General features: G+C 39.6%; 1 protein-coding gene and 1 pseudogene across 1 annotated transcript; both read right to left on the bottom strand.

The window, feature by feature from the left end:
* Positions 1 to 1,969: 1,969 nt before the first annotated feature.
* Positions 1,970 to 5,525, bottom strand: LOC106364801. The gene is made up of 5 exons (XM_022709940.2): positions 4,685 to 5,525; positions 3,868 to 4,386; positions 3,243 to 3,637; positions 3,072 to 3,165; positions 1,970 to 2,895 (listed from the first exon to the last, which is right to left on the bottom strand). The coding sequence occupies exons 2-5, from the start codon at positions 4,042 to 4,044 to the stop codon at positions 2,188 to 2,190; spliced, it is 1,374 nt and encodes a 457-aa protein (XP_022565661.2). The 5' UTR covers positions 4,045 to 4,386; positions 4,685 to 5,525; the 3' UTR covers positions 1,970 to 2,187.
* Positions 5,526 to 9,346: 3,821 nt separating this feature from the next.
* Positions 9,347 to 11,454, bottom strand: LOC106363385 (annotated as a pseudogene).
* Between the last annotated feature and the right edge of the window lie 916 nt (positions 11,455 to 12,370).

Raw genomic sequence — 12,370 nt, 5'->3', positions numbered from 1 at the left:
GGAGGATGCCGGTATCTCTATTGTTGCTAAAGCGGACGAGAATGGTGAGGATTACAGTGTTTATGGAAAGTTGAAGATGAGGATGAGGAAGATGATGATATGTATTTTGAAGATATCAAAAAAATTGAAGGACGAAGATCGAATGGTAACAGTATCTATGTCAACCAGAGTTTTGTTAGCAAGGATGCACTGCTTTCAGAGCTGCGGTTGACAGCAGTGAGGTTTAGGTTCTCCTTCAGAATATACAAGTCAACGAAAACTCTCCTTGTGACAACATGTCCGGTTAGTGGTTGTCAATGGAAGGTCAGAGCGAATGTGAAACATGGGACAAACACGTTTTGGGTAACAAAGTATGTAGAAAAACATACATGCTCAGTGGGAGACCGACTCGCTCAGCGGAGACACTGTACTCCGAAGTATGTTGGTAGGCTTTTCATTGATCGTGTTGGAATCATTGATGGGTTGAATCCGCAACATATCACTGATGCAATGAAGAACATGTTTGGCATGACGCTTGATTACACCACTTCATACAGAGCACTTTTACATGCACAAACATTGGTGAGAGGATCAGCAGAAGATGGGTATACGCGTCTGCCATCATATCTCGAGCAAATCTCCTTAGCAAATCCCGATTCTATCACGGCTATAGAACTTGATTCTATCAATAGATTTAAGTATCTATTTCTCTCTTTTGGAGCTTCTATCAAAGGTTTTAAGTAATAGAAGGGTCATTGTGGTGGATGGGACTCACCTAAATGGGAACTATGGAGGTGTTATGTTAGTTGCAGCCGCACAAGATGAGAATTTTCAGATATTTCCATTGGCTTTTGGGATCGTAGATGCTGAAGATGAACCTTCTTGGGAATGGTTTTTCACAAAATTGAGTAGTTATGTATCTGATGAGCAGCCTCTGGTGATAGTCTCTGACCGGCACGCGGCCATTAAAGTGCGTGTGATAAGGTGTCTCCTTGGGCAACTCGAGGTATATGTTATTATCACCTTCAAGATAACAATGTCAAAAAGTATAAAGGGAAATATCTCTTGTACTTGGTGAAAGGTGCTGCTTATGCTCATACGGTTTCAGATTTTGACCGGTACATGGCTGAGATACGGAGTGCAAACCCGGACCTTGCAACGTATTTGGAGAATGCCGACGTCAGCCTGTGGTCAAGGGTTTATTGTCAGGGGGAGAGGTACAACATAAAGACAAGCAACATCGCTGAATCTATTAATTCCGCTCTGAAGCGAGCTAGAGGATTTTCGGTTCAGTTCCTGTTAGAGTTCATAAGGGAGAAGCTAGGAAAGTGGTTTTGGAAAAGGAGAGAAGATGCTTTGAGTCTCCCAACTCAACATAGTCGAGGTGTTGAATACTTGCTTGCTGCTCGATCGGAGATAGCTGCTGGAACATCTGTTGTTTTGCATATCTCCACACTTGTATGTCCAGTGTACTCAAAGGATTTTCTGTTTGCAGGATACTCAGAGAATATATATCCTTGTGTTGGACAACAAGTTGAGGAACGCACATGCTTTCCTCCGGATGTAAAGCGTGGTCCGGGAAGACAGAAGAAATCAAGATGGCAATCTTGGTTGGAGCTATCCAGGATGAGAGGACGCAAACCCCGGAAGCAACACAGGGTTTATAGATGCTCAAAATGCAAGGAAACTGGCCATACGAAACCACAATGTAAGTCGTCCGATGATTAGTCTTCCAGAAGTCCTTCCATTAAGTCGTCCAGTTAGTCGTCCAGGGTTTTTTCTTCCAGAAGACCTTCAAGTTAGTCGTCCAGTGATTAGTCTTCCAGAAGACCTTCAATTAAGTCGTCCAGAAGGTCGTCCAGTTAGTCGTCCAGGGTTTTTTCTTCCAGAAGACCTTCAAGTTAGTCGTCCAGTGTTCAGTCTATATACTAAAAATTTGTGTTATGAACTTATCTGTGTCAACTTCTTTGTCAAATTGCACTACCAAACAAATTTGAGATGGTCTTGCCCTTTATATTATTCGAAATATAGTTACAAAAGGTCACTTCTCAGAAGACTTTCCAGACTACTTATAGTTAAGTCGTCCGACATTCCAGACGACTTAACTGTAAGCCTTCTGCGCAGAATATAGTTACAAAATAGGGATCAAGTTCAAATACACACATCAGCCTAATCTATCATACAAAATAATCTAACGTGGCATGTTAATCACCCGTCATACGCACCCAGGTTGTTATCCATGTCCTTGTTTTCGAACTCATGTGCGTCAGGAAGCTCTTGAAATATATCCACCGCCATCTTATCCCTCATACTCTTCCCGTTGGCCATAGCAAAGTCTTTTTTACTAAACTCTATCCCAAGAGCATGACATCCAATGTACTTTAGAGTGTACACGCCACAATCACCAGCTCGGGCCGGAGGTATATTGGCCGGTCTCTCATATGTGAATGGCTCCAGGCTGTATTGGGCATGTTGTTCGTCTGAGGAAGCGCACTCAACAAGCAGATAAGGGACCATGTAGAGAAAAGGCTCTGTTACCACAACGAGTTCTTCTGGGGAGATACTGGAACAAATGCTGTCAAAGACGACTATGTGCCTCTTAGGGATCGATATCCACATAGCAATCCAATGAGTGTCGGCGAAGTTCACTGGCGCATAGATATCATCAATATCCGTCCCCCAAACCTTGTTTGATTGGCAAAATGATGGCATAATGCCTGCATAATAATTCCACGCCCCACCAGGGAGTCTTCTTCCTAAACCGTTCTGATCGGGCTCTGAGTCCTTAAAATCCTTGAAGTTGAATCTCCATTGCTGAGCAAAGAGATGATCAAGGAAGCACATTATATCGCTCCTGAAATGTTGTGGGTTAGCGTCGTACCTCTTCCTCAGCACATTAATCCAAACATCAATATGCTGCATATAAAATAGAGTACAAGTCAGAAGATATCAGACGACTTACTGGTAAGTCTTCTACGTAGACGACTTACCAGACGACTTACAAGTAATTCGTAGACGAATTAAGTCGTCTGATAAGCCGTCTACGTAGACGACTTATCAGTAAGTCATCTAAGTCATAGCAGAAGACTTACACAGTCCTCCAACCACTCTAAGGAGGTTCGGAGGATTTGATACCACCAAGTTCTATTTTTACGTGGTTTTTTATCGAGAGCTGTTCTATAATGACTGCAAACACAAAATGTTGAAAAGCAATCAGTTTTTGTAGACTAAAGCAAGCTATTATAGGAAAAGCAAACACTTACGGACAAGTTTTCAACCAATCAGCGAGCTCCTTCAACTTCTTCTTGTCAATTGGTGCAAAAGGATTATAGCCTGGATAAAGCTTTCTATTTGAAATGATCACTCTAGCCGTGCTGTTTGCCGTATAAGGAGATTGCTGTGAGGCAGAAGGTTTCCTTGTTCGATCACTCTTTGCACGGAAAAGTGCCAAAGCAGCATCCTTCTTTTCCTGATATCTAGCATCCTCCTTCTGTAAATCCGAAACAGTGGGTTGATTTTTGTCCAATAGAACAAGGCTCGGTTCTGGAGTTTTATCTTTCGAGGAACTAGCATCTGCGGGCACAGCTGCGGGCACATCTGGACCTTTATCCTCCGCCAAGCTCTTCCTTCCCGCGTTCGTCCCATTAACACTTTCACTCTGCAATATACAAGATGGGTTTATACAATAATAACCAAAGATTCATTTCAAACAATAATAACCAATGAGTGTCTTCAAACATGAAACAAAATACATATATAAAATCTATACACTATAAACAAAGCACACATGTTCTGACATACAAAAAACAAAGCAAATGCAACTTTTCAGTTCTTATTCTTAAGACTTTGTCTAGTCAATCTCTTGTTGGGAGAGAATTCGTTACTAACCCCGGGTTCGAGCGTCGGTTTAGGTGGAGAGGTAGTGTTTTGAGATGATGTCCCTTTCCGTTTTGTGGAGATACCAACCTTCTTCTCCACAGCTTCCACCCTTTCCGACAGATACTTGATCTCCTTAAGGCACGTCTCAAACCCTGCCCTCATGGCATCAGCTATGTCCTTGAACATGGTTTTAATATCCTCTTTGGCCAACCCACCAACAGTCGTAGTCACCTCTTCACTAGCCTCTGCAGCTACCTCTTCACTAGCCTCTGAAGCTGCCTCTTTACGAGCTTTCTTCCGAGGTCTTGGACTGTCTTCCTTCACTACCTTTTTCTTCGCTGGACTCACAACCGCCGGCTTTGTATTGACCCAAGTACCGGTGACTTCCCATCAATCCATGGTCCACTTCCACGGTTTCTTCACAAACATGAGTTTAATTATGTTCTCCGCGAGCGTGTCCTCAACATTAAACTCCCATTTTGGAAACATTTCACCAATGTCCTTCTGAACAAAGTTGATCACCCTAGTCTGCAGTAAATAGAAGATATGAACTTAGATATTTGACGGATTAAGAAAGATGGAAAGAAAAGACTTCACAGACGACTTATAATTAAGTCGTCTGGAAAGTCTTCCAGAAGACTTATAATTAAGTAGTCTAGATAGTCTTCCTAGACGACTTAATTATAAGGCTTCTACTAAGTCATCCAGCTGGAAGACTTTCCAGACGACTTAATTATAAGTCTTCTTCTAAGTCGTCTAATTGGAAGACTTATCAGACGACTTAATTATAAGTTTTCTGCGAAGTCGTCAAGATTGAAGTAAATACCTGACTGAGGATAGCCTCTTTAAACTGTCTGCGTCCTTTGCAATCCTTGTAAGCTTGTATCGGTGGAGACGGATTGTTTGGGAGAGGATTACCAAAAGTAGCAACCAATTCCGGAAGAGTTGTGTACACCCAGACCTGGAGAGCTTTCGCAAACCCATTAATAGTGTAACAACCCGAAATATCTCTGCCCTTCACAGAGTCCATCAACACCTTAAACGCGACTCTCCCCCATGGACAATTCTCAAACCGTTTTAGCTCCATCACTAGCCTTGCCAGACTAACCCGTGTAGGGGTTGAATATTTTCTCCCTTCAATGTATCCAGTGAAGATGGCAAGGTAAGCGAGCCACTTGCGATCATCCCGAGACTACCCTTCGCATCTCTCAAGTGCTGCTATTATCTCCTGAGCAGATGGCCCAACTTCGACATGAACTCCCAGCATCTCCCAAAAAGAAGTCAACTCCTTTGTAACAACAGAGTGAGGTCTCTCAAGGTCCTCGATGCACTCGCAGTTTAGACCAGTGAGGTTTTCAAACTCTAACAGTGAAAACCTCACAGGTTCTGGACCAACGAGACTCCACAGCTCATACTTCTTCTTTATGTCCAGCTGGAAACCGAGCATGTAGTGAACCAGCCTTGTAGCCCAATCAAATCCTAGCTCTTGGAACCTGATGAAAACTCCCAACTTCGACTCCTTCAGCTCTTCATATTTGTCATCATGAAGAGCTTTCTTTAAAGCAGCATGCAACGTCCAACAAGTATGATACGAAATGCTATGCACTGCGGGGGGCTCTTCCCCTAATGTATATCTCATACGGGGGAGTTCTGGCATCTCCATTTTTTTTGCCTGCAAAACAATCAAAGACAACCATCTCAAACAATTAAAGACTTATAATTAAGTCTTCTGGCAAGTTTTCCAGCTGAAAGACTTATATTTAAGTCGTCTGGAAAGTCTTGGAAGACTTTCCAGACGACTTAATTATAAGTCTTCCAAGACTTCCAGTTTTATGTTCATCTTTTCTTCAATCAATCACTCGACAGTTAAGAGATATAACTTACCGGCAGCGGAGTTCAACGAGACGCCTCTAAGAGAATGCGCGCTAGGGTTTCCTCTCGGATCTTAAATAGAGAAAGCGGCTGTGAGAACGGTGGTGAGAACGACGGTGATAACGGCGGAGAGATAACCGGCGGTGAGAACGATGAGAACGATGAGAACGATGGATTAGAGAGAATTGACGGAAATCGCCTTCGAAATCGCCTTTGAGAGAAACGGCTTTAGGGTTTTCTGATTTTCGATAAACAGTGAAAAAAACACCTTATATATGGCAGGTAAATAATCCGGTTAGGTTTAAAAGTACATTGTAAAATTAAAGGTTTGGTCCGGTTTGGACGACTTACTAGTAAGTCGTCTGTTGAATACTATACATCAGACGACTTACTAGTAAGTCGTCCCAGACCCTAAATTTAACCCCTAAACTAAATTGACTAAATTAACTAACTAACCACGTTATAGACCCGTAGTTATACTTAAATAATGTTTACTATACACAGAAATAAACACACTTAGGTAAATTTTAAAGTTTTCAAAAAAACATTTATGCATTCCAAAATCTAACCCTAAGAACACATACAATACTACAACATATGTTGGCAAAACCTAAACCAAAGAATATCATGACTCACTACTTTCACTCATCTATGTTGAAAACAATTAACTTTTGTTATATCTTAATTTATATCTCTTAAGACATATGTTAATTACATGATTTCAATTTTTCACTTATCAAAATATTTTTTACAAAATTTTTAAATTATTTCTAAGTAGAACTAGTCCAGACGACTTTACAGTAGTCGTCTGGGCAGACGACTTACGGGGGTTAGAAACGTAAAAAAATTTCGGTTTTTTTGTTTGTTCACAAGGGGTTGGTTGTAATTTCAATAGCCTTTTAGGTTACTTTTGCATTTAATTTAAGTTTGGGTTTACTTTTGTGTTTGAAATCAAGTTGTGAGTCATATTTGTCAATTTTCCCATGAAATTATTCAACCAATAAACCAAAAATAAGTAATATCATGACAATTGTTACTGAAAACATATGTAATCATAACACTTACTTAGCTTAATTTTTATTTCCCTCCTGAGAAACTCCCTCTGCCTGGAGATAACTCAACTTCTGGTGGAAAGATATAAGCGGGAACCAATGGCTATCCCCATGACAGCAAGCAACCGTCAGCGACTTGAGAATATACTTCACTGACTATATTGATTCATTCTTCGGTATCTCCAACAGATCCTCATCTGCAAATACCATTAGCACAATAGCGATTAGCTGAGCTATGTTATGAACTCAAGATTGACAAAGATTGTGAACTAATCTTTATAGGTTGGTTCCAGTTCTTTATGATCCCTTGAAGATGCCCTCTTCCAACAACTGCCACGATCGAGCTGTGCTCACTTGCAACTCTGGACAACATACATGCCATGTACCTGAGTTACATAAATGCAACATTTTGCAAAAAGATCATCATGATGGTGCTTAGGCCTTTAGGAGAGACATAGAAAGAGAGGAATACAATACTAACTTATCTCGCTCATGCACAAGTGTATCCATGAGAGATGGAAACTCCTTGCTCATTTCTTGAATCACCAATGTCAGTATATCCACATCGTTCATAGGTCTTAGCTAAAAGAACAAAAAATTGAATCAACACTAACTCAATATTTATACTCGCATAAGCTTTGTAGCAAAGAATTTTTACCGTCTTCTTATGTTCCTTAGGGCTAGGTAGAAAGAAAGCTTGAAACACTAAGGGTGTGACTGGTAACCATCGAAGAACATTAGGAATGATTAGGAAAAGAATGAATGGGAATAAAATTTTGGGAATGATGAGGAATGAGGGTTCAAAATTAACAAAGAACAAATTTGCATTATAATTCTCTACAAAAAAGGGAATGAGAAAGAATGAAGAGGAAAAAATATTCCTCATGAATGGTAACATTTTTGAAGAACGTTAAGGAATGTAGTGTTCCTCTTCATTCCCTTGATTACCATTCAAACGCTAAGCCGTACAAAAACTTAATTTTGTGCCATAGAGGCATCATAGACCACGTTCTCTTCAACGTGATCTGCTTCAACAAATGAATATCTCAAGTGGAAAACTGATATACCATTGCATAACGTTCCTTGAGAGAAATGTATAAGACTATGAACACAAATTCTTGAATAAGCAAATTCACCTGTACTGGACGATCGCCTAGAATCACCTTGCCCCCATATTGTGTGCCTCTTCATATGCCACACAAAACTCGGCACCAGGCAAAACATAAAGCTTGCCTGCGACCTAATATAAGCGAAAGGATGCTAACTAATGGTATGAAACCTATGAATGACGAAACAATTATGATTTTGAATGGAAATCAATTATGGCAGAATTAAAACAAATACATTGAAGCATAGGGAAGGTGAAGAGAAAATGTATGTGAGGCGAAGAGATGAGGCTCTGTAAAGCGGAAATGGCTAGGTTGAGGTTTGGAAGAGAAGATAACATGGAAGCCCTAAGCGTGCGATGCTCAAAACGCAGAGTTTTGACTATTTTATCAAACCAAACAGTGAAGAAAAAAATCAAACCAAACCCATAACCAATTCGGACAAAGCAAACCAGACATTAAGTGAGGTCCACAAGAAGTTATGAAATGCATACATGAATAGCCTTAGGAAAGGAATAAATGTCTCATTATATATATATACTAGAGTAAATCCGCCCTACGGACGGGCGTGTAAATAAATTATTAGTACAAATTTATTTTAAAATTTTGATTTATTTTAACTAAAAGTAGCATTGAGATTTATAATTTTTTACAACAATTTTTTTTATGTATTTTACTATTCATTTTATAAATTATAAAAACACATTTAACATAGTGTCAATATAATCCTACATTTATATATTCTTCACATATTTTAACAAAACAGTGATTACTATTCCCTCTTTTTTTATGTAGGTAGTTTTAGATGAATGCACAAATACTAAAAAACATTATTAATTTTTCCAGAAGTAGCATTTGATATTTAAATTAGGTGTAGTTAAATCAATTATAAATAAGTATATATTATTTGATTGGTCATACTATACCCAATAAAGGTAAAAGTTATTTAAAATTATGAAAGTTACTTATATTTTGAAACAAATAAATTTTACTTAAACTACTTACAATAAAAAACAGAGAGAGTATTATCCTATTTAATATGTACAATATATATTAATCTTAGATCTCGAAGTTTAAGAAATAATCGAATAACCATACATGATGCATCTTGTGATTTCGCATGAATTTGTTAGCAGAAGCTAGTTTAAATTAAAAATGGTTTACAAATTTTATAAAATACAAATCTTGAGCCAAGTGTTTTCTATTCAGGTTGGATGTTTATAACGTTAACGAAGTATTTGGCCATATATATGCCGGGTACGTTCTGTATCTGAGTGTGCGTGCATAGCTGTCGGTTTAATACTACGTCGTTACATATAAGTGTTGTCACGATATCAAACATAAATAGGAGGACTCTCCTTTACAACTGCTAAGTGTTAGATTTGCAGTGCTCTCAACATTTTTGGAGAATAGAGAAAAAACATAATAAAAATTTTGAAATCGACAAAAAGAGTAATCTAGTCTAAGAGTTGGATTAATCAGAAAACTGTTGTTAACATTAAGTTTTTACGTAGCCGAATTAGAGAAAAGACTATCTTTTGGTTTGCTCTTGATCTTTTAGGGAGAATGAAAAGAGATAAAATGTAAATGCACATGTGAATTATAAAGTCCACGGCATGCTTGAGTGCCTTTTCATGTTTTTTTAGGATAAACTACACGAAAGTTGTTTATTCTGATCCTCTGCATTCTGATCCTCTGCATAAAAGTTGTGCAGCTTCATCTTATCCTTCTCACAAAAGTTGTATGCTTCGTTGACTTTGTAAACTTGCTCACATACTTGACATTCTTGTAGAACTTATTTTTATTTTCTGGAAAGAGAAAAGCTAAGAGGTCATCGAAAAAAGAAACAAAACTCCTTCAATCTTTACTTCAAGCTTAGTCTGATTCTTATCATAAGGAGCTCCAAAATAGTTTTATTCTCATGCTTTAACACTATTGACATACCCAGTGACTAATTGGATATGCTCTACTTTCTTCTAATCATCTTACATACTACATATACCTATTATATAAATACAGATTACTAACTACACAGTGTACATACTACATACACCTATTATATACATACAGATTACTAACTACACAGTGTACATACTACATACACACTGTTGCAATCATATTAGCAGCTTAAAGCAAGGGTTCCTCCCAATCCTCGCATCAGAAAAGAGTAGCTAACAGCTAACTCTATCACGGTAAAATCATAATTTTAAATTGGTTAAGGGAGAAGAGTCTCTTACTGATGACATCATTTCTGTGAATGTCATACTGTTGAAAAAGCCGTCTGCCGAGTGTGCTTTGTTCATAAGCTAGGCAGGTGTCACCTTTGTTCTTTCCCTTCTCAACAGTGTAAATCTTGATGTTATAGGGCCGCTGATCTTTGTAACCCCGCTTTTGCTTGATTTTTCCAACCTATTATAGATTCAACAAAAAGTGCACTCCCCATCAGCAAACCAATAAACAAATACAGAAACATGAATCTACTCCAAGGTAAAACTTATTCCCAGATGTAAAGACACAAAAGGAGTAAAAAAAGACCAGTGTAATTACTTGACCAATGCCTCCAAAGAGATCCTTGAGTTCATCGGTTGCCACATCTGGAGGTAAATTATTGATATATATTCTGGCATTATCACAATTCTCGTCGCACTGCTTGACTTTTTCAGCAGGTGCATCTCCATAGCTAGGTTCCTGGCGTCGAGGAGCACTATCACCATCGTAGCTACCACCCCGACCACCAGTGCTCGGTGCATCACCACCATAACCCCCTGTGGGACCACCATAAGAAGGGGGACCACCAGCATAGCTTGAAGGCAGGGGAACTGCTTCCATTCCATACCCCATGGGCGGAGGGTAACTGCCAGAACCATCATAGGATGGAATAGGCGCCAAAGGAGGTGGAGAACCCTGACCATAAGAAACATTACCCCTACTATCACTACCATAAGAGCCACCACCACCACCACCGCTCCTACTGCCACCATCATATCTACTACTCTCATAGCTCCTACCACTATCAAGACTACTATCACGACCACCACCACGATCGCTGGCACCTCGGCCACCTCCTCGGTCACCAGTGCTAGAAGGAGTAGGTGCCCCACACTTGTTACATTCAACTCTCCTTGCAAAGTTCACGTTCCCAATCCCACAACTATATATACAAAACAGTTTAAGGTTAAACAACTCCAAAACATACTATTCCACAGAGAATCCAATTTTAAATCATTACATATGCAGAAAGAATGGATTAAAAGAAAGAAGTAATTACCTTGGGGTAGGGCAACACTAATCACCATCTCTGCCGCCACCATCTCTGCCACCACCACCTCTCCCACCACCGCCGCCACCTACTCTTACACCGCGACCACCTCCTTGATAACCACCACCGCCTGAATCAAATCAAATCATTAGCAGATTTAAAGAAAGTAATGATTCAACAGAAGAAACCAAGCTAGAGATCTAAAGAATCATAAAGACGTATCCTTTCAGATCTAGAACAATCTAAATCCCATACCTTGATTTCCTCTACCGCCGCCACCGTAACCACCGCGTCCGCCGTATCCACAGGAGGATTAACAACGAATCATCGAGTCTTGGGCAATCTCAAAACCGCCATTGTTGGCAGACAGAATCCGAGTCTTAGAGCATCATTATCGGGCGATCTTATGGGGGTTTTTAATTTAATTAGAAATTTTAAAAAATGAAAAAGGCAATTATCATTGGAGACATATCTTAATTAGGCCATACAAGCAACGTCTCTTGTATGCCACGTGTAGCTTTGATAGAGTTTTGGGAGGAGAATACGAGGAAGGCAAAATCACTTTGCGAAGAACAAAATCATCGACAACGGCGATTCCTCCTCGGGAGCTTCCTTGCTACATCACGAGCTTCCTCACGATCGTCATCCTCGGCGTGGGACTCAACGCGAAGTCCTGGATGGTTTATCAACCGCAACCGCTACCGTCTTCTGACTCTTCCCCGTCGCCGTCTGATCGTTTTCCGGGAATCACATCACCGGAGACGCCATCGAACAATCAGAACCTCGAGATTGAGGACATGTTTGCCAGCTAGAGAGCTTCAAGCCATCGACCGGTTTGGTTTGTGTGTTTCATTAATGTAACTCGCTGTTAGTTTGTGAGTCTTCTTCTGTGTTAAAAAGGCAATGACATCTTGTCTGATGATTGATACTATTATTGTAATTCGTTGTGAGTTTGGAGTCTTCTTGTGTGTAAAAAAAACAATGGCTTCTTGTCTGGTGATTGATATTTGATAATTTAATAAATTGTCTGTTTCTTCTTCTTGGTTTGGTCTGTGCTATTGAATACTATTATTGTAACTGTTGTTAGTTCATAGTTTTATTGAGTGCAGGAAAGGCAAGGGCTTCTTGTTTGGTGATTTATAATTTGGAAGTTGTCTGTTTCTTTCTGCTAGAGAATATCATTTTAGTACAATTGCTTATCTTTCTAATTCCCAATTCCATCT

The sequence above is a fragment of the Brassica napus genome, chromosome C9 (assembly GCF_020379485.1).
Source record: "Brassica napus cultivar Da-Ae chromosome C9, Da-Ae, whole genome shotgun sequence".
In the NCBI taxonomy this organism is placed as follows: domain Eukaryota; kingdom Viridiplantae; phylum Streptophyta; class Magnoliopsida; order Brassicales; family Brassicaceae; genus Brassica; species Brassica napus.
Note: the sequence above shows the minus strand (reverse complement) of the source record. Positions and strands in the feature narration are given on the sequence as shown.

Bases quoted from the DNA above. Each gene is read 5' to 3' on its own strand.
- LOC106364801 (XM_022709940.2), bottom strand. From the start codon at position 4,044: ATGTTCAAGGACATAGCTGATGCCATGAGGGCAGGGTTTGAGACGTGC. The intron at 3,166-3,242 runs GTAAGTGTTTGC...TTGTGTTTGCAG, and splicing joins GATTGGTTGAAAACTTGTCC to TCATTATAGAACAGCTCTCG. The intron at 2,896-3,071 runs GTAAGTCTTCTG...TTTTATATGCAG, and splicing joins TAGAGTGGTTGGAGGACTGT to CATATTGATGTTTGGATTAA.